The sequence below is a fragment of the Cyprinus carpio genome, chromosome A7 (genome assembly GCF_018340385.1).
Source record: "Cyprinus carpio isolate SPL01 chromosome A7, ASM1834038v1, whole genome shotgun sequence".
NCBI classification, from domain to species: domain Eukaryota; kingdom Metazoa; phylum Chordata; class Actinopteri; order Cypriniformes; family Cyprinidae; genus Cyprinus; species Cyprinus carpio.
Window position 1 is genome coordinate 7455258 of NC_056578.1, and position 19064 is coordinate 7474321.

A 19064-nucleotide genomic window follows, 5' to 3' on the forward strand; every position below is an offset into this window, starting at 1 on the left:
TAAGCATTTACTTATGAAGAACCACCATGGTAGCCATCATTTCCAACAAAGTGTCATAATTATGTAGTTTTGCATCTGTAAAATCCTAAAATTTTAAATGGATAGTTCATCAAAAATGAAAATTACCCCATGATTTACTCACCCAGTCACCCTAAAGCCGTCCTAGGTGTATAAGACTTTCTTCTTTCAGATGAATACAATCTGAGTTATAGAAAAAGAAAATGTCCTGGCTCTTCCAAGCTTTATAATGGCAGTAAATGGGTGGTGATATTCAATAGTCCAATAGAAGTCCAATAAAGTGCGTCCATCCATCATAAAAAGTGCTTCACATGACTCCGGAGGGTTAATAAAGGCCTCCTGAAGCAAATCGCTGCGTTTGTGTAGAAAAAAAAAAATCCATATTTAAAACTTTATAAACCGTAATCTCTAGCTTCCACTTTGTTTAATGCCAATTTTGACTAATGCCAATTTACCACATTATTATTTATTATTATAGGAATATTATTTGTGTGGTACTTGGGCAGCGACTGTGGTGGTTACCATGGTAATTTGTATAAGGATGGAGAGGACAGAGATGTGCTGAAGCAAGCATTTATGTCATAGCCTACATTTAATCAGCAGTAATTCCTCGCCGGAGAGGTTTTTCGGGATGAATTGCCAGGGATGGCCTTTGTGCAAAAGCCAGAGCATCATGGGAGTATTTATGATGTCTGACTCTCTTGTTGCTGTATTTCCTACAGTTCAGTGCTTATAGTGCTGCACAGGAGTGACTTGAAGATGTTCGCAAAGGACTGCAAAACAAAACCACATTACTTCCCCTGGTCTGCAGTCTCGGTTATTTAATTGCATTATTTGATTAGCATATGTAAGCAAGATGCATGCATATTTGAATCAAGAACATGAACAAGGTTGTCTTTAAAACCAGATCTGGGCTGTTTCTCCTGTTTTGAGTGCTGAATGTCAGACTGACACCATATCTGCACTGCAGAAGTGTGCAAAAGGTTAACATTGGTATCTCTGGGTTTCCCTTTAGTTGCAGAGAACAGGAAGCTGGGTTTTGTTCAAATTAGATGTTGGCATGAAGAGTGGATATTATCTGAAACGTGCTGACATGCGAGACACTGAGTGTATTTCAGAGACTCATGCTCGCTTGTCTGCAGTGTTAAATCATGTGCATCTCTGAGGCTCTGCTGAATGGATTCAGTTGTTGTAAGCGTCCTCCTACAGGGTCATGGCAGAATGAAGCTTTTGGCATTTTATCCTTGTGTTGAGTGCTGCATTTAGTTATCGGTTTTCTTTCCACATGTTTATAGTGAATCAGCTTGGGAGTTTTGTTTTAAAACCATCTGAATCATTCTAATGCTACTCCTTGCTTTATCTTTTCATCTGATAATAATCTGTGGTATTATTTCTAATGGTGCAATAGCACTTTACCAAGTATTTAAAAGTATTATAAAGTATTTAAATCACTAGAGTACTGAAAAATAGACATAACTGTTTTGTTGGGTACTATATGACATTTTGGGGTTGAATGTGCAGCACAAGTCACTATGTTGTGATATATTGTTAACGTTATTATGGTCATTATATATTGGATTATCACTAATTGAGAACTGTTTAGTGACTCCTCCTTCGTGTTCACACACATTTATCCTGTTTTTGCATCATATAGGACCTGGGCCAAGACCATCCCGGGCAAAGTGGAGTTTTTCTCCAGCGAGGGCTCAGACACAACTATCCCCATCCCCATCGTGGCTCTGCAGAATGTGGACGATTCGTACCCTCCGCAGAAGAAGTCCTTCATGATGCTCAAGTACATGCATGACCACTACCTGGACCAGTTCGAGTGGTTCATGCGAGCCGACGATGATGTCTACATCAAAAGCGAGAAGCTGGAGAGCTTCCTAAGGAGTCTGAACAGCAGCGAGGCCATCTTCCTCGGTCAGACGGGCATGGGAGCCCGTGACGAACTGGGCAAGCTGGCCCTGGAACCGGGTGAGAACTTCTGCATGGGCGGCCCTGGCGTGATAATGAGCCGCGAGGTGCTGCGCAGGATGGTGCCCCACATCCGCCAGTGCCTGCAGGAGATGTACACCACCCACGAGGACGTGGAGGTGGGCCGCTGCGTGCGCCGATTCGCCGGCGTCCAATGTGTCTGGTCCTATGAGGTAAGAACGTGCAATACACCTGGATAATAATTACAGGGCCAAACCATGGTGGTCACGTGACCAAGCGGGGTACCATTTGCATAATTATTAGTGTCCTATATTTCCTGCAGCTCAGGCTCAAGGTTTCTAATGGATATTGTTTGAAATCAGCCTCTTCATTGAACTCCCAGAGCTGCAATTTTCAGGTACTGGAAATTATAGGTTGTAGCAAATCAGAAAAGGCCCAGGCGGCTTTGATCCTTCAAAGGGTTTCGCCGATACCTGACCAGGTATTACAGAGAGAGCTGAACAATGGTGAAACGCTATCAAACGGCAGCACAGCCGTCTCTGCTGTCCAGGGATGGTGGGTCTACATCAGCTGTTTTATCAGAGCTGTTATGGGGTGACTCATAGGAAATGAAGTTTTGGACGGTGACTTTTTGAAAGGGTGACCTCTGACCTTGAAGAGATGAGATGAGTCATTGTCTCTTCAGTGGATGGAGTTCATAATCTGCTGTCACGGCTTCTTCCTCTGCCTTTTCTTTTTGTGAATATCAAAAGACTGAGAAATGCTTTGTAAAGAGAAGTCATTTGCATCCAGGTGAATCTCATGCACTGTCCAGAAAACATGTCTGTCATATTTCACATAAAAACTAAACATTTTCTTTTCTTTTCTTTTTTTCTTTTTTTTGCATAAAGAAATTGGAGTCTATCTTAGTACCATGACAAATTTGACAATTTTCCAGATGTTCCAGAAAACCCAGTTCTCATTACCATGATGCTTTCATTTTGAGATTTGTTAGATTCTGAATCCCTTTTCATCAAGTTTTTTTAATTCCATTTCATTATAATGGTAAAAAAAATTATAATAAGGTCCCGTTATTTAACATCAGTAAATGCAATAACTAACAATAAGCCGTACGTTTGTTCCAGCGTTTATTGATCTTTGATAACATAAGTTAATAAAACCTGTTTATTGTTAGTTCAGGACCATTAAATGATATTGACTGATTTTAATAATGTATTAGTAAATGTTAATTTAAATAATTTTTAACTAAGATTAATAAATGTTGTCATTGTTAGTTCACATTAATGTAGTTATGTGTTGTTAACACTTGAAACTTTAAGTGTTACTTATTACAGTAAAAACAAATTTTTTGAACTTTGACAGAGTAAATGATAAAATTTAATATCATAAAGAACATTTCCCGCTGCAAAAGCTCATTGCCCCAACAATATATTTTTCATGATTATTAATCTGATTTAATTTAAGTCTTTCTGTGCAGTAATTGAAGTATAATAAAAATTATAAACTACTGCAGGGGTGTCATTCCAGCCCTATCTCACACTAATTCATAGATATTTTACAAGGTGGCTAGTTCGTACGACCTCACAACGATTTTTGCTAAATCGTACGTATTTTACGAGTTGCACAGTTCATATAAATTTGTACGAATGACCTAAACCTAACCCCACCCCTAAACCTACCCATCACTGGGGTTTAGACAAATAACACAAAATCGTACGAGTGCGGTCGTATGAATTAGCTACCTCGAAAATACGTACGAATTGGTCATGAGATAGCGTTGGTTAAACTCAATTCCTGGAGGGCCGGAGATTCAGTCCTAATTAAGATTCAACCCTAATTAAACACACCCGGTCCAACTAATCAAGTCCTTCAGACTTATTTGAAAACTTCATGGTATGTGTGTTGGAGCAGGGTTGGAACAAAACTCTCCAGGAATTGAGTTTGACAGCCCTGAACTACTGTATTGCAGTAGTTTGTTGCTGTTGTGAATAAAGTGAAATCTGTGGATGGATTACAGTAATGAGCTTAATTTGGTTACTTTTCTTTAAAATAACCTAATATTTACAATGCATAATATCATGGTCCTAAAATAATCTTCATGCAAAAATATGATTTGATTTTGGAGTGAAATGTGACCCGTCTATCTACATCTCCCGGTGTTTACTATGGAAAGGGCAAAGGAAACTGATATTTAGTGTGGCTCTATAATGTTTTGTTTGGATTTCCTTCTTTTTCCTTTCAAATATGCTTTGGATTCAGTCAGGTGACGTGAAGCAGCGCTTTCCCGTTTTCTGCTAGTTTTGAGGCAAGCCCTTTGCATTTTTCTCCAACATCTCGAATAAGTCTTTGCGTATCGTTTAGTCTACCAAGACCTTCCGTCAAGACAAGATTACCTTTTTTCCATCTGCTCCCGATGAAGGAGCCACATGCGCAATCCGTCACCGTAAATGTGACATCGCTTTTCACAAATTTGCAAAATGGAAAAATGAAAGGGTTGGAAAGTTATCAGAGGTGCTCCATGGATCATTTTTGGTTTGTGGAATGGGGCGGAATTGGAACCTCTGAGTCTTAACGAGTCTCCCTCGTGACTGGGGCCGCTGGGATTTTAATGCACATTTGATGTGTGCTTTAATTACAGCCATGCACGATTAGTTAGAGACGGCACAGCTGGGCAACCTGCTATTAATGTCGGAGCATTCGGCCTCTTTTTGGAAACGGCCAGGACCTACTGCACTGCGAGTCTCAACGGGCCCCTTGTAAAGTGACCTCAAAGACCTCACGGCTCAAAATGGCAGCCTGTTACTCCCTTAAATACTGATATTAAGTGTCTTTGTCTGTTTGGAGCTCTTCGGATGGGTATCTGTCTGTGCCGCTGCTCAGCTTCTGTTTGTTTATGGCCAGAGCGCAAACGGTCTCATCTGACCTCCGCTTTGGACTCGCAGCTACTTGAGATGATTCCTGTGCGCAATTTAAGTGGCTGTAACGAAACTGACACGTTTTCATCTGATTCAGTGCATTTGCTTGGTCACTTTGACTGTACAGTTGCACAAATGATTCCTCGATTGTACGCGGGACTCATACCATATCCAGAGGCCAGGATATCACAGAGACGTGTGGGTGTTTGATCTAATCTTTTACACTTCACCAGTGATATCAAACCTTAGGCGTGCTCAGCCCGGAGCTTGTCACCTGTGTCATATTAAAGCTGTCGATCTGGGACGTGTCTCGCAGCTGCTCTGGTATCTCTCACATGCTGACCTTGTCCTGCCCTCATCGTGGCCTTTCACGTTTTAGTGTCTAAACAAAACTGTCCTGTCTTTGCCACTGCTGCTGATGTGTGTGTTTGGTCAGTGTCTCTTGCTGGTGGTGATGGATATAACGTTACTTATTTGGTGATAAACATTGCCATTCTGAAGTTTGGAATCCGTAAGATTTTTAGAAGATTCTTAGGCTCACTAAGGCTCTGTTAATTTGTTCAAAAATACAATAAAATCAGTATTGTTATATTTAAATTAGAACATTTAAAAATGTAAATTCTACAAGTTAAAAATAAATATTTATTAATTAATAAGTAACATTTAAATGTATATAATGAGGATATTGATTGATTCATCAATTCACTGTCTTCATTTATTTTAAAATTATAGAGTAGGCCTACAACATTTAAAAATGGAAATTTCCGCAAGTTATAAATGAAAAAAATAAATATAAATTATTTAATGATATTAATAATAGTAGTATTTATTTCTGCTTTTAATTTTAAAATGATAAAATTAAGTTAAATTAGAACATTTTAAAATATGAATTATACAAGTTAAAAATACAAATAAATGTATTAATAAATAAAATTGTAATTATAGTTTTTTTCCCCTATGACAGCAAAGCTGAAAAGAACAAAGTTATGTAATGTAGATCCTCTATATTAATTTTCTGAATCATTCTAATATGCTGTTTTGCTGCTCAATAAACATTTCTTATTATTTTCAGGATTCTTTGATGCAAAGGTTTAAGTTTTAAGAGCAGAATTCCTTTGAAATCTTTTGTAACATTATTCATGTGTTTACTGTCAGTTTTGACCCAGCTGTAGTAGAAGTTTCTGATATCGTCCATCCTTAGCCTATGCTGTTGTGATGTATGATCTTTGTGCTTTTTAGTAAAATATAGAAAGTTGTTGTGTAACACACTCTCAGGGAAAGTCCTTAAAAATGCTTTTTCTGAGCTGTGTTATTGAGTGTAGACACCCTGAATGCAGAAGTGAAGGCGTCTTGTTCAGTAGAGCAGTTTGGCTAATCTTTCTACCAATTATATTGTCACAGATGTTCTGTCTGACTGACGTGTGGGACTTCGGCTCACAAATTACAACGGAAAGAAGAGCTGTCTTCGTTATTCCAAACAAATGTGCCAATTAGGAGCGGTGTAAAGTGGTAGTTTGTTTCATTGAAAAAGGCGAACAATCCTCGAGCAAGAACTATGCAAGATGCTCCTCGCTTGTCACGTCGTACTCGCTTTGTCTCCGGTCACGTGACTCCGAGTGATCGCTTACATTCTGACTGATATTGACAAGCCCTTCTTCACCCATTATTTAGTTGTCAGTCCATCTGTTTGCTCTGAAAACAGCCGTAAATGGTGACACAAAGAATGGAAGCTGAAAGCAAAAATTGGGCTCCACATTGTTTCCATCTGCGCCCTTGATTTATGACTCTGTTGTCAATAACATGTCAGTGCCTTTATTTGCTCAGTTGTTTCATTAGAATAGATCGACCATATAGAAATCGTGCACAATAAGGCCAGGGACATTATTTTAAATTTATGCATTTAGCAGACGCTTTTATCCAAAGCGACTTACAGTGCATTCAGGCTATCAATTTTTACCCATCAAGTAAATTGCAAAAAAACTAATTAACACTTTTATTTAGCAAGGATGCGTGAAATTGATCAAAAGTGACACTAAAGACATCTTTCTATTCCTCAAAGAATCCTGAAAAAATGTATCAGAGTTTCCACAAAATTTATAAGCAGCACAACTGTTTTCAACATTAATCATAATAATCAGAAATGTTTCTTGAGCAGCAAATTAGAATGATTTCTGAAGGATCATGTGACACTGAAGATGGAGTAATGATGCTGAAAATTCAGCTTTGATCACAGAAATAAATAACATTTTACATTTTAATTTTTGTTATATTTAATAGTTTTTATTTTAGTTTTTATTGTTATATAATTGTGTATTTTGTGTGAATTAAGTGAATACTTGTTGACTTTTCTTTTTTACTGTCCCTAATCTTTCATATATGTCTTTATTTCACACAATAAGACCAGAGACATTTTTTTGATCAAGTGTCTCTCCTCACATTATCTGCTTCCTGTTTCCATGTAATAATGATCACATCTATCTGTGAGTTCTCAATTCCAGGAGTTCTCACACATGATTCAGCTCGCCGTGTGAACTCAGCAGAAGTGAAAATTGTCTTTTCAAGCACATATTTAAATGCATCTGTTGTGTCAGTGTGATCACAGATCTGTATCATAAAGGTTGCTAACCTTTGAGTTGCTGTTTGGCTATTGATTAATGTTATCCAGTATCAGTTTGATCAACTCTTTAAATATGGAACCATTTTGGAGCAATGAATTGATTTGGAGCAATTAAGTCTTCACTATGAGAACCTTTTAGGAAATAAGTAAGGTCAGTTTTGTTTTCTTTTTGGCTTCTGTATGTTTGAAATGTTGGTTCCTGTGATTGGGGGGGGAAACACTTTTTAAGCCAATTTATAGCAGATACTCCTAAAAATATTGAGTTGTTTAAACTGTCACACAGTATTTTGATGTTTTGTAGTTTTTTCTGCTACTTAAACTGCTTCATGATCCAGAACCCTTTCTCTCACCTTCTTCTATGTGTTGCACAGTGTGTCAATAAGACTTTGGTTTCTTTTTCTGCTCTGATATTCACAGGAAGTCAGCCTCCCACACACATATACTGTTCTTCGAGCTCTAACAAACACATGCCTGTAGTTGTGTCTATTTCTTGCCACTCGGTGAAGGCCGGAATTATACTGCCATGCAGTCCTGTATTTTGTGGCCATTTTCATTGAATCTTTTTTGGAGATCTATGCAAGATGGATCATTATTGCGCTCAGTTATAGTGTTTTGAGAATTGGCGGCGGTGCGCAGATATGTGAAGCTTTTCTCTAAAAAACAAATAGTTTGTGCTGGAACTTCACCCGCAATGTTTGTCCACCATGATAAAACAATTCTTGGGTTATTGTGCATTTTCATGCATTGCTGTGGCATTATAATAATGGGTGGATTTTTGTTTTTCATAATATCGTATATCTATGCTGCTGGTAGACTGCTATAAGACATCATAGACGCACTCCCAAAATATTCTGTTCACTTCTATGGTCACATGGGATCTTTTAATCGATTAGACAATCCCAGAATGCACAGCAAAAACAAAGTAATGCCTACTTTAAAGGGGTCATATGATGCGATTTCAAATTTTCATTTCTCTTTGGAGTGTTACAAGCTCTTAGTGAATAAAGGAGATCTGTGAAGTTGCAAAGACTCAAATCCAAAGAGATATTCTTGAAAGTTATGAAAGTTAACACTCGTCCACGCCCCCCTGAAATGGCTCGTTTTAACACGCCCCCACATATCTACATCAGTATGTGGGAAGATTTGCATAATGCCGCCCAGATGTCCACACAAAGAAAGAAGGCGTACCTTTTATTCTCGTTGTAGTATTGTTGTTGCCGCCGCCGCCATGTCGTATAGACGCTGTGTGTTTCACTGTGAAAGAGGAACTACTTTGTTTGGCCTTCCAAAAGAGGACGATATCTGCTTCGTCATGCCTGGAGCTGATCCGTGCTGGTCTCTGAGGAAACACATCAACTTTGCACTGTGGATCGCTGAATTGTCTTTCACCATCCAGCCCGGGGTCGTCACATGTGGTTGCTGCAAGACCAAAGTACGCTCCTTCGTAGAATCAGCCTGCTGCACTGTTCTCAAGCCTCCGGCCTCTGCTCACTCAAGCCGGCCGCGGCTCACTCTAGACTGCTGCTCACTCTAGACTGAGGCTCACTCTAGGCCTCCAGCCTCTGCTCATTTAAGCCGGCCGCGGCTCACTCTAGACTGCGGCTCACTCTGGGCCTCCGGCCTCTGTTCACTCAAGGCCGCATCGTGTGACGCTGTTTCGTTGAGAAAGCGAAACTATTTAGTTTTTGCCTTCCAAAAGAAAACACGACTAGAAATCATGTTTATATCACGTTTATAATGGGTTTTATGTTTATGTCTTGTCTCTCCGGCCGGTCAAGGCATCACAATATGTTAAGAGGCGTAACATTTCCGTCACACGCTTGAGGCATTCGGCCAATCACAATGCACCAGATAGCTGGCCAATCACAGCACACCTCGCTTTTCAGAGCGATGAGCCTTGTGAAATTCGATGCGTTTCAGAAGGCGGGGCATAAAGGAGAAACAATAATTCACAGTATGTGGAAAATGTGTGGTTTTTTTTTTTTTTTTTTTCTTCACCTTAAACCACATAAACACATTTCATTACACCAAATACACAAAATAATGTTATTTTTAGCAACATCATATGACCCCTTTAATTCAGGAAGGATGCATAAAATTTATATTTCAAATACTGTTTGAAATTTACGTTCTTCAAAGAATCCTGAAAAAATTGATCATGGTTTCTGTTTTCAACATTGATAATCAGAAATATTTCTTAAGTGGCGAATCATCATATTAGAATGATTTCTGAAGGATCATGTGACACTGAAGACTGGAGTAATGATACTGAAAATTCAGCTTTGATCACAGGAATAAATTCGATTTTACTAAATACAGTAATACAAAATAGTGCAATTTTTCACAATTTTACTGTATTTTAAATTTTTTTTTTTTTTTAATAAATGCAGCCTTGGTGAGCAGAAGAGACTTCTTCCCAAAACGTTAAATCTTACAGACTCCAAACTTTTGAACCGTAGTGTCTTTATTTTACTAAATGAATTAAAAATGATCTATTTTACCCAACATTATGTGCATTGCTATGTATGCATGTATTGAAATCCATGTGAAGTTGCTCCAAATTTTTTACTTTTTTATAATTTAAAGAAACCAATCCGATGTATATTTGACATTTGAGGCTTAATACTATAGAAAAGTGCTGAAAGTTTTTCAGTTAGAGTGTTTTCAGCTTGTTTATTTTCATATAAAAACACAGCATGTAGTTGCATCAAACAATGGTATAAACATCTTTGGCTCTGTTAGAGCATTAAATGGGTTCACCACTGGTCTTTTTTCCAAGTCTTGACCTTTATTTTTTACCCTTTAATTAGGTTTCACCAGTTCCGATGCTATCTTTCCCCAGACATGTGTTCACGCTGTCTCCAGCTTTCTTCGCTCGTTTTTAATTTGTCTGTCTAACGAGCAGCGACTGAACGTGACGTGTAGATCTTCACGTTCAGAGTTTAAAGATTAAGGTGCCTCTGTCTCCCTGGTTCACAACTTATTTGAGTTCTTCGCAGCAGACTGCCGTGTATGTGGCAAACCTCGTGTATTTTCAGACATCCTGTGGCCGCTGGACTCGTGTATGTGTTATTCTGTTGCTCCTCGGCGCTCCCGAGCAGGATGCTAAAATTATAGCTGCAGTGAGCAAATAAATGTTTACTAGCTTCATTTAAAAATACATACAAACAGAGGTTAAAGGGTTTTGCTGGAGCATAAAAGCCAGCGAGCTTGAAACGCTCCGGCTGTGGAGTAATAGCCTTAAATATCTCTCCAGCTGTTTGTGTACAGGTACGATTACACAAGTCATTGGTGATTGTGTAGAGTGCTTTATCAGTCATATTACTTACTGTTTCAATATTATTCATAAACACAAAGAGCTTCCAAGTCTGTGCTGCCCTTTGAGTGGACAAACGCCACATTGTTTTGTGATACTTTGGTCTACTGATTTGCATTGCGCTCATGGCTCACTCATAGCTTTATAGCCACTAGTTTTTATTTTTATTTTTGTCTTCAATTTCAGTTTAGTTGAGTTTGAGTTCTTATTTTGTTTCAGTTTTCATTCATCATGATTATGATTCAGCAACATTGACTGGATTAGGCGACCTCTTCATAATTGATTATTTTAAAAAAAAATATATATATATATATATTGTATACTCTTTAAATGTCCCAAGTATTAGTTTTTGGGAGGTTTTAAGTAATTTTTATTGACTTTTTTTTTTTGGACGTTTGTGCAGTTTTAGCCTCCACTGGCTCTGCCGGACACTGTCTAGACTTTTTGTGAGCAATGCAGGCTGCGTCTTCCCATCCGTGGGATTATCATCAACATCATTCAGTTCTTTATCATTTCATTGCAAAACTGAATGAAGGGAGTACTTCCACAAGCTCAGCAGCTTTCCACTTTCACTGTGTCTCTGTTCTCCTCTTGTACTATATAGATTCCGTCACTCATTGCAAATGTTACTCTCTCTCTCTCATGTTGTTATCTTTCCAACACTCGTTTTTCCTTTGGAAAGGCTTTTGTCGATTACAATAATTCCTTTGGAAGTAGATTGATGGATCAATTTAAATTTCATTATCAAATCATTTTTCCTTTTTTTTTTTTAATACACTTTGCAAAGAATGTCATGTTTGTCTTATAATCTTTCATCAGAACATAACTTGCTCTGGTTTTACTTAAATGGCTTTATTGATCAAAAATAGTAAAACTGTAATATTGTGGAATATTATTGCAATTTAAAATAACTGTTTTCTATGTGAATATATTTTAACATGTAATTTATTCCTGTGAGCAGCATTTATGAGAAATATATTTGGTAACATATTTTTTAATATTTAAAATATCTTTACTCCCACTTTTGATCAGTTTGTGTCCCTACTGAATAAAAGTATTAATTTCTTTAGAAAAACATTTGTGTGGTAGTGTAGCAATTCAAATACAGCAATATTTGCTAAAATTATTTATTGAAAAATTGTAAATCTATTGACAAAATTAGATTTTGCTTTGACCTTAAATAGTTTTGCATCAAAACCCTGTCTGTTTGAGTAAAACAGGATTTGCATGCAGCGCTAAGTGTACGGACGGCTCTGCTTTTTTTGGTTTTGGCATTATTTCCATGCCAACAGGCAGACATGCCAAAGCTCAGCTAATGCGAATGAGAACCAACAGCATCTGTTTCCTACAGGTCTGACACACTCGCGAGATGCTGACTCGCACCCGCGCTATCTTTTATAAGTGCCTCTCTGTCTCTCTCGCTCTTTTGGCCTCCGTGTTTTCATCGAGAAACCCTCGAACAAGAGCGTCTTTGTGGAACTGCTTCGAGTCTATTTTTACCTCACCAGTGTAATTCACTTTCAACCGCTGCTCATATTCAATGAGTTTGATGGTTTTAAAACCTGTGTTTTTTTTTTTGTTGTTCAGCTGTTTCACGTGTGATCTTTAAGGGTAAAGTCATCAGGTGTTGCAATAAATGCGCCCCTGTAAAAAATGCCTCTTGTTTGCAAAGGGCAGTTTTTGCACCTGAGGCTGACACATTGAACTGAAGAGGAAGCATGATGTGAGTCATGCTTCACTTTGATTGGATGCCTGGAGGAATGACTTCTGTGCCTCATTTCTTTGGCATTCTTGTTGCATTGAGCATTTTACATTTTCTTTTCTACTGGGATTAGCACGTACAAGTGTTGACACAATACTAAAATTCAGTAGTTGATACCAATATCAGTTAAAATGATTAATAATCCAGATGTGTCAGTAAGGTTTTGCATAAACTGATATTAACGTAACATGGTAAAATAGCACATTTTAAAGGAATAGTTCACCTAAAAATTTTCATTGGAACAGATTTGGAGAAATGTAGCTTTGCATCTCTTCTTTATAGGTTTATATTGTTTAGTGAATGGGTGCCGTTAGAATCAGAGTCCAAACAGCTGATAAAAACATCACAATAATCCACAAGTAATCCACACCACTCCAGTCCATCAGTTAATGTCTTGAGAAGTGAAAAGCTGTGTGTTTGTAAAAGATAAATCCATCAAGGCGTTTTAACTTTAAACCACAGCTTCTGGACAAAATATGAGTCCGTGATCAAAATAGTTCTAAAATACCTAAATGATGGATTTGTTTCTTGCAAAAACACGCAGAGGTGTTTCAGACGTGGCCCCTTTAAATCCCCAAACTTCATACCTCTTGTCCTTTTCTCTGTCCCACAGCGAGCTCTGTATGTGGCACTTCAGGAATGCTGTAGGGAATGACTGGCTCGCTGCTAGCTGCCGACTGATCGCCTCGTGCTTTAAAATCCCTTAACCTTACAGCCTCAATTATACACTCAGATGTTTGTCTTTGAAGCCTGTCTACCTTGCAGGAAACTGGCCTGTTATTGACGATTAAGCACAGGCTCTCTGTAGATTTGAACAGGACTTGGCATTGGCATGAAACCAAATCAGCCTTCCTTTTCCCATCCTAAACTAGTACATGATTATGTAGCGGTGGTTCATGTAGCTACAGACCATAGGAATTTCTTATGTAATACAGCCGTTGAGTTTGTAAGAGAACTGGGAAGCATATGTTGTGAAATGATGTATGTATTAAACGGTCAATATTTGACACTTCCCTAAAGACCCGTTTAAAAGAGGAAGTGTTAGTAATGTCGTTGACAGAGACGACCACAGTGACGATCTTATTGTTGAAATACTGTAGTATTTGCTGATTTTGTCGTTTTTATGTACAGATGTTTTTTTTTTTAACGTTGTGCAGGGATGTGGAAAACCACTGTAATATCTAAATGTCTACATTATTTATTTATTTATTTATTTATTTATTTTTTAATTATTGACTTTTAAAAATTCTGTTCCATTTTTAATTATTTATTAAAATATTTATTTACTTATTAAACCTATTTATGTTTTTTTATATATTATATAATAACATGTATTGATTAAAATGTTGAATTTATTATTTTTATTATCAGTCATTTTATTTGTTCTTATTAAAATAATTTTATCTAAAATATTTATTTATTAACATAAAAAAATGTAATGATCTTAAGCCTTATTTCTGATGTTGAGGTCTTAACTGGGGTCTTTTAAGATCTGAGAAGTTCTAGTTTGTAAAGTCCATGTTCAGATTCTGGTTTACTCTTAGTGAGAGGAATTACAGTGTTGTCAGATATCAGTAGGAGGAGATAACGCTTCATTGGCAGTCTCTTTGTGTTCCCTGGCTTCTGTGGGTGGTTTGTTGGCCGTGTTCACCGCTGTTTGACACTTTCTTTTAGAGGAAGTCCATTAGAGTGCCATTTGAACCCCTCATTTCCACCAGCAGGCTTATTAAGAGCTTTTCTGCTCTCTCCAAAGGCAATCCAGGAGCTACCTTTTCCTGTTTGGGCTGTTTTTCCCCCCTTTGGCACAAACGCTTTGTTTCACTTTTTTTTTTTTTTGTTTTTTTTTTTGGCTGGTTTGTCCAGTCCAAGACAGGCTAAACTCTACCTTTAAATGCGCAATCTGTGATGCAGATTTGCTGATCTTTTATTTTGTGCCTTTTTTTGTGTCGTTCTCTCCCGCCTGAAGTGTGTTTGGCCAACGCCGTGAGTTACTACCAAAGCAATTAAACGAGACTCCGCATTCACTCAAAGAATTTCAGACCACTTAAAACTCACAATAGGGATTCTGGAGGGCTATTAATATTTGATTGCACTGAAAGCTGCTGTTTTTAATTTCAGAGCGTTCATTAAATGGGATAAAAGAGCCATTGATCAATGTGTCAACAGTATTTTTATGAATCTGAAAAGGATGCTGCCTCTGTTTTTGGTTCAAAATGAACATTTCATCATAAACGGCAAGCCCAATCACATTTCCTCCATGTAGGTCTGAGGACCAGGCTTTCAGGGCTTGCACAGCTACTTGTTTTTACTAGTCAACTAGTTGGTGGGTCAGTGTTTACCTCATGTAAATGACTCACATAGCGGCCTTTGCAATGTTTTGGCAGGTCGAACAGAAAGAACGTCCTTGCAGCTGAGATGACGCTAGTGAGGAACAAAAGCTGATTCATGCTGCTTGTGTTGTCCTAAATTGTGCAAGTAGGGTCATTTCACACTTCATTATGGATCCTGGGTGGGTTTTGATTGGTTTCAGAGCCGTTTGCAAGGTTTTTGGCTTGAATGTGAACACTCTAAATGAACTCCAAACAACTGTCCTCAAAACCAGTGCATTTCAATTAGAATTTCACTCCAGTTGCGTAACTGAATGTTTTTTGGCCGTTACAGTGACAAAGCAAATGTCATGCAGCTACACGGGGGTGCAGTTTGTTGACATACAAATACAACCCAACTGAACAGACACTATTGGGTGAATGTGGCGATGTCTTAACCTGTCATTCACATGTGAAGTTTTATGTATCCATTGCATATTTATTTATTTTGTGACAGCATACAATTAAAGATTGTGACACAATTCACTTAGTTTGTTTATTTATTTGATATTCTGTGCTATAGTGTTCTTCGATTGTTTCAAACCCTCATTATATGTTCTCATAGCTGTGAATAATCAGATTGCACATGAGACGGTTTGATGCTGAGCGGTCGATATTTAGATCACGTCTGATTTGTTGAGGACCAGACAGGATCTGTCATTCCTTTCAGACAGAGGAATGTGAACAAAATGAGGATAAGGGAGACCGAGGACGTTTTGAGAAACTCAAGAGAAGGAAAAGAAATCTTAGAGAAGAATTAGCAACAAAGAGCAGAATCAAGGAGATCGGAAAGGAGAAAAAGCGAAGGATTTTCAAGCAGGGGAGGGAAAAGAAAGGAGATGCTGATGTCAGCACATGTCTCGGCTCTGTCCGTGTTTAGTGAGACCAAACAGCTCCCAGACACACCCTCTTCCTCTTTTAGAAGTCAGCGTTCTCCACCAAAATGCCAGCAGTTCTTTCCTCGCGCTGTGCTGCCTGTGGCGGCTGGATCGGATGGGAATTGTTAGGATGCGCCATTTGTTTCCAGTCTGTTGGATTCAGCTGGTGAAAGTGAAGCATTAAAGGAATATTTCAGCCAGAAATGAATGTAATCACTCATGTCATTCCATGCCCATATGACTTCCTTTCATGAAACACATGGAGCGTTTTTGAAGATAGTATTAGTTACTTTCTGCAGTTGCAGTGATCAGGGATTGAAGCTTTCAAGCTTCACAAAGCATGTAAAAGCATCATATGTGTTGAAGTCTTACAGTAATTAAATAAGAAATTTAAATATATTCTATAAGTGTCATAAGTGTCATTTTTATAATGTTTTTATGTATAAATATATAATACTAGTATAAATTTACTACAAATTTGAAAAAACAAACAAAAAAAATTATTATTTTTATTATTTTATCTTTTTTTCCAGGGTACCAAATTAAATACACAAAATTACTGAAACTATATAATAATAATAATAATAATAATAATAATAATAATAATAATAATAATAATAATAATAATAGTGAATTGAAGTGAAGAGAATATTATCAGGAAATATTTTTTCTGGAATTGAACTAATCCTTTTTAATGTTTATTAGTGAATATAGATTATCTCAAAATAGTTAATAAAAATGGTTAATTATTAATCAGCCTGACAGATATGGAAGTCTATCAGCCTTTGTGTATTTTCTATGTAAAGTTTAACTAACATTTTCATAGCAAGCATAGGTAAAGAGTGCACATCCAGGCAAGTAAGATATGCAGATTTACTCTTTCACTTTTCTGAAGCGGTGAAGAAAATGTGATGCATAATCATGAGCTGCGATGAAATGACATTGTGTCCATCATGCATGTTTGTTTACAGACTCTTTGTCTGAAGGAAATGACGGTTTGGTGTTATTGCAATAGGCTGCTTTGAAATTTCTTTGTTTATCGTAAGATTTGAGCAGTTTGATATCGCAGTGAACCAGCAGTCTGTCAAAGCTTTCCTGCCGCTTCCGCACCTGCTGGTTTTCCAAAAGGAAATTCTCCAAATATGAAATGGAAATGTCTGCGTGCGTGTCTTGAGACGCTTGATCAGGATATTACCATTTGTCCAGCTGTGAAGTAGGTCTTTGTATTGACTTTCACATCAGACCTTCTCGGCTTCCTGTGTTTGTGGCTATCAGGTTTGCTCCGATGGCTCTGTGCAGCCCATGTGTGTTAAAATGGCTGCCCACTGCTCCGGGTGTGTGTTCACAGTGTGTGTGTGTGTTCACTGCTCTGTGTGCGTGCACTTCGGATGGGTTAAATGCAGAGCACGAATTCTGAGTATGGGTCACCATACTTGGCTGAATGTCACGTCACTTTCATTTTTTTTTTTTTTTTTTTTAAAAGGACGTACGGGTGTCATCTTGCCTGGGACTGTTTAAGCTGGTGAAGTGATTAGGGAAAGCTTGGATTAGTTTTAAAGGGCAGAAAGGAAGCTCACTGATGGTTTAAATTCATACTTTATCTCCTCTGAACCTGATCTGTAGGGTGTTAGTTCTCTCACGGTTTCCTATGGCAGCTGATTTAGTGCCCTGTAAAATCTTTTTTTTTTTTTTTTTTCCACCTGTTTTCTGTGGTTTCTGTGATTTATTTATTTGTAACTGTATGCCATTTTAATTTTTTATTTAAATTTTAAATTGGCTGATTATTGTATGATATATTCTCTAAAAAATTGTTTTAATAAATCATATTATTATAATACTTTAAGATATTACTGTTGTACAAGTGAATGTATATGAAGAATAATAAATTACATCTGAACAGTAAAGTGTTTATCTCAAAGTATTTAATAATAATGCTTTTGTGCAATTGAATGTATATTTCAAAGTGTTGTTGTTTATTATTATTAATAATAATAATAAATGTATTAATTTGAGATGTACATTTTATTTTATGAAAGTAATATGATTCTGTCTTAATTTCAAGTTAAACCAAACTTTTATTTTGGCGGGCTGTAGCAAAGACCTTTTAGTTTCTGTGTGTATTTGATGATAGTTTTCTCAAAAAAAATCATGAAGTGTCTCTCAGTGCAGCTCTGGAGATGAAGTTTATGTGTTTATGTCTTCATATAGTGAGACTATATAGGTATAGGTATATAGGTTCGTTCACACAAAGACAAGCAGAATATGCAGACTTGATATTTAAATAGTCTTTTTTCAGTTTAATACTCACAGACACTACTCTAGTAGTCCTACTTTTGATTTATTTATTTGCAAAATTCCACTTTTCCATTTTTATAAATTCCATTTTTATGACTGGATTCCGTGATTCGGAGATCATAGGTTCCCAACATATATAACAGCCTAGATGTGCAAGAGAGCAAAGCCTCAGGAAACAGGAGCCCAACTCGGATTACCACTAAATCTAATGTGCAGCAAAATCACAGAACGATAGCTCTGCTAATCGCCGCCCACTTTGCTGCTTGGCCCTCCCATTGAGGTCGCTGCCATTCCAGGGACGAGAGCTGACTTTGTTTTCATGTCTTTTTTTTTTTTTTTTTTTTTTTTTCACTCGTGCACAACAATCAGTCGGAACATAGAGGCCGGAGAGAGTTTCGCAGCTGGAGGTGGCCTGCAAAAAACTGCACATTGCAATCGAAGTTAATTCGGACCAGCATCCATTTGTTAGAGATTAAAATGTCTTGTGCCGTGGAGCCCGGTTTCTACCAGCGCTGGCTGGCTGACTGTGCAAACAGCTTAAAGTATTACTTGTATTTTTCTAGCATGGAGATAAATATGTTCAGAGTTTACTTTGGGTTTGCTGTTTAATTTTTCGCAAGACCGCACGTCTCAGATGTACCGCGTGTCTCAGATGTGCCGCACTGTCAGGCGGCCATGCATGATTTCAACAGCGTCTCATCAAGAACAAACCATCCCATATCACTGATAGATTCACTGTCAAAGCCTCAGATTCATCTCCAGTATTTCAGAATTGCATGGTTGTCTCTTTCCTTGGTAAAAGTATGTTTTGGTGCAGAAAAAGTGTCTGTCCTGGACATATTCCTGATGCATCCCAGCCATGGCCTCATTTCTCCTGTCCACCACCCTTTTTTTCCGTGTCTAGCTGGCAATTTTGTGCTTATTACACATTGGAAAGGGAAATATGAGGAAGAAATGCC

At 37.6% G+C, this 19064-nt stretch overlaps 1 protein-coding gene across 1 annotated transcript in view; it reads left to right on the forward strand.

Annotated features, from left to right (window-relative positions):
• The window catches only part of LOC109056738 (chondroitin sulfate synthase 1-like), a 63251-nt gene that overhangs the window by 2758 nt on the left and 41429 nt on the right, over nucleotides 1-19064 (forward strand). The window contains exon 2 of the mRNA XM_042759458.1: nucleotides 1673-2168. Within this exon, the coding sequence (XP_042615392.1) occupies nucleotides 1673-2168 (496 nt within the window). The remainder of the gene's footprint in view (nucleotides 1-1672; nucleotides 2169-19064) is intronic.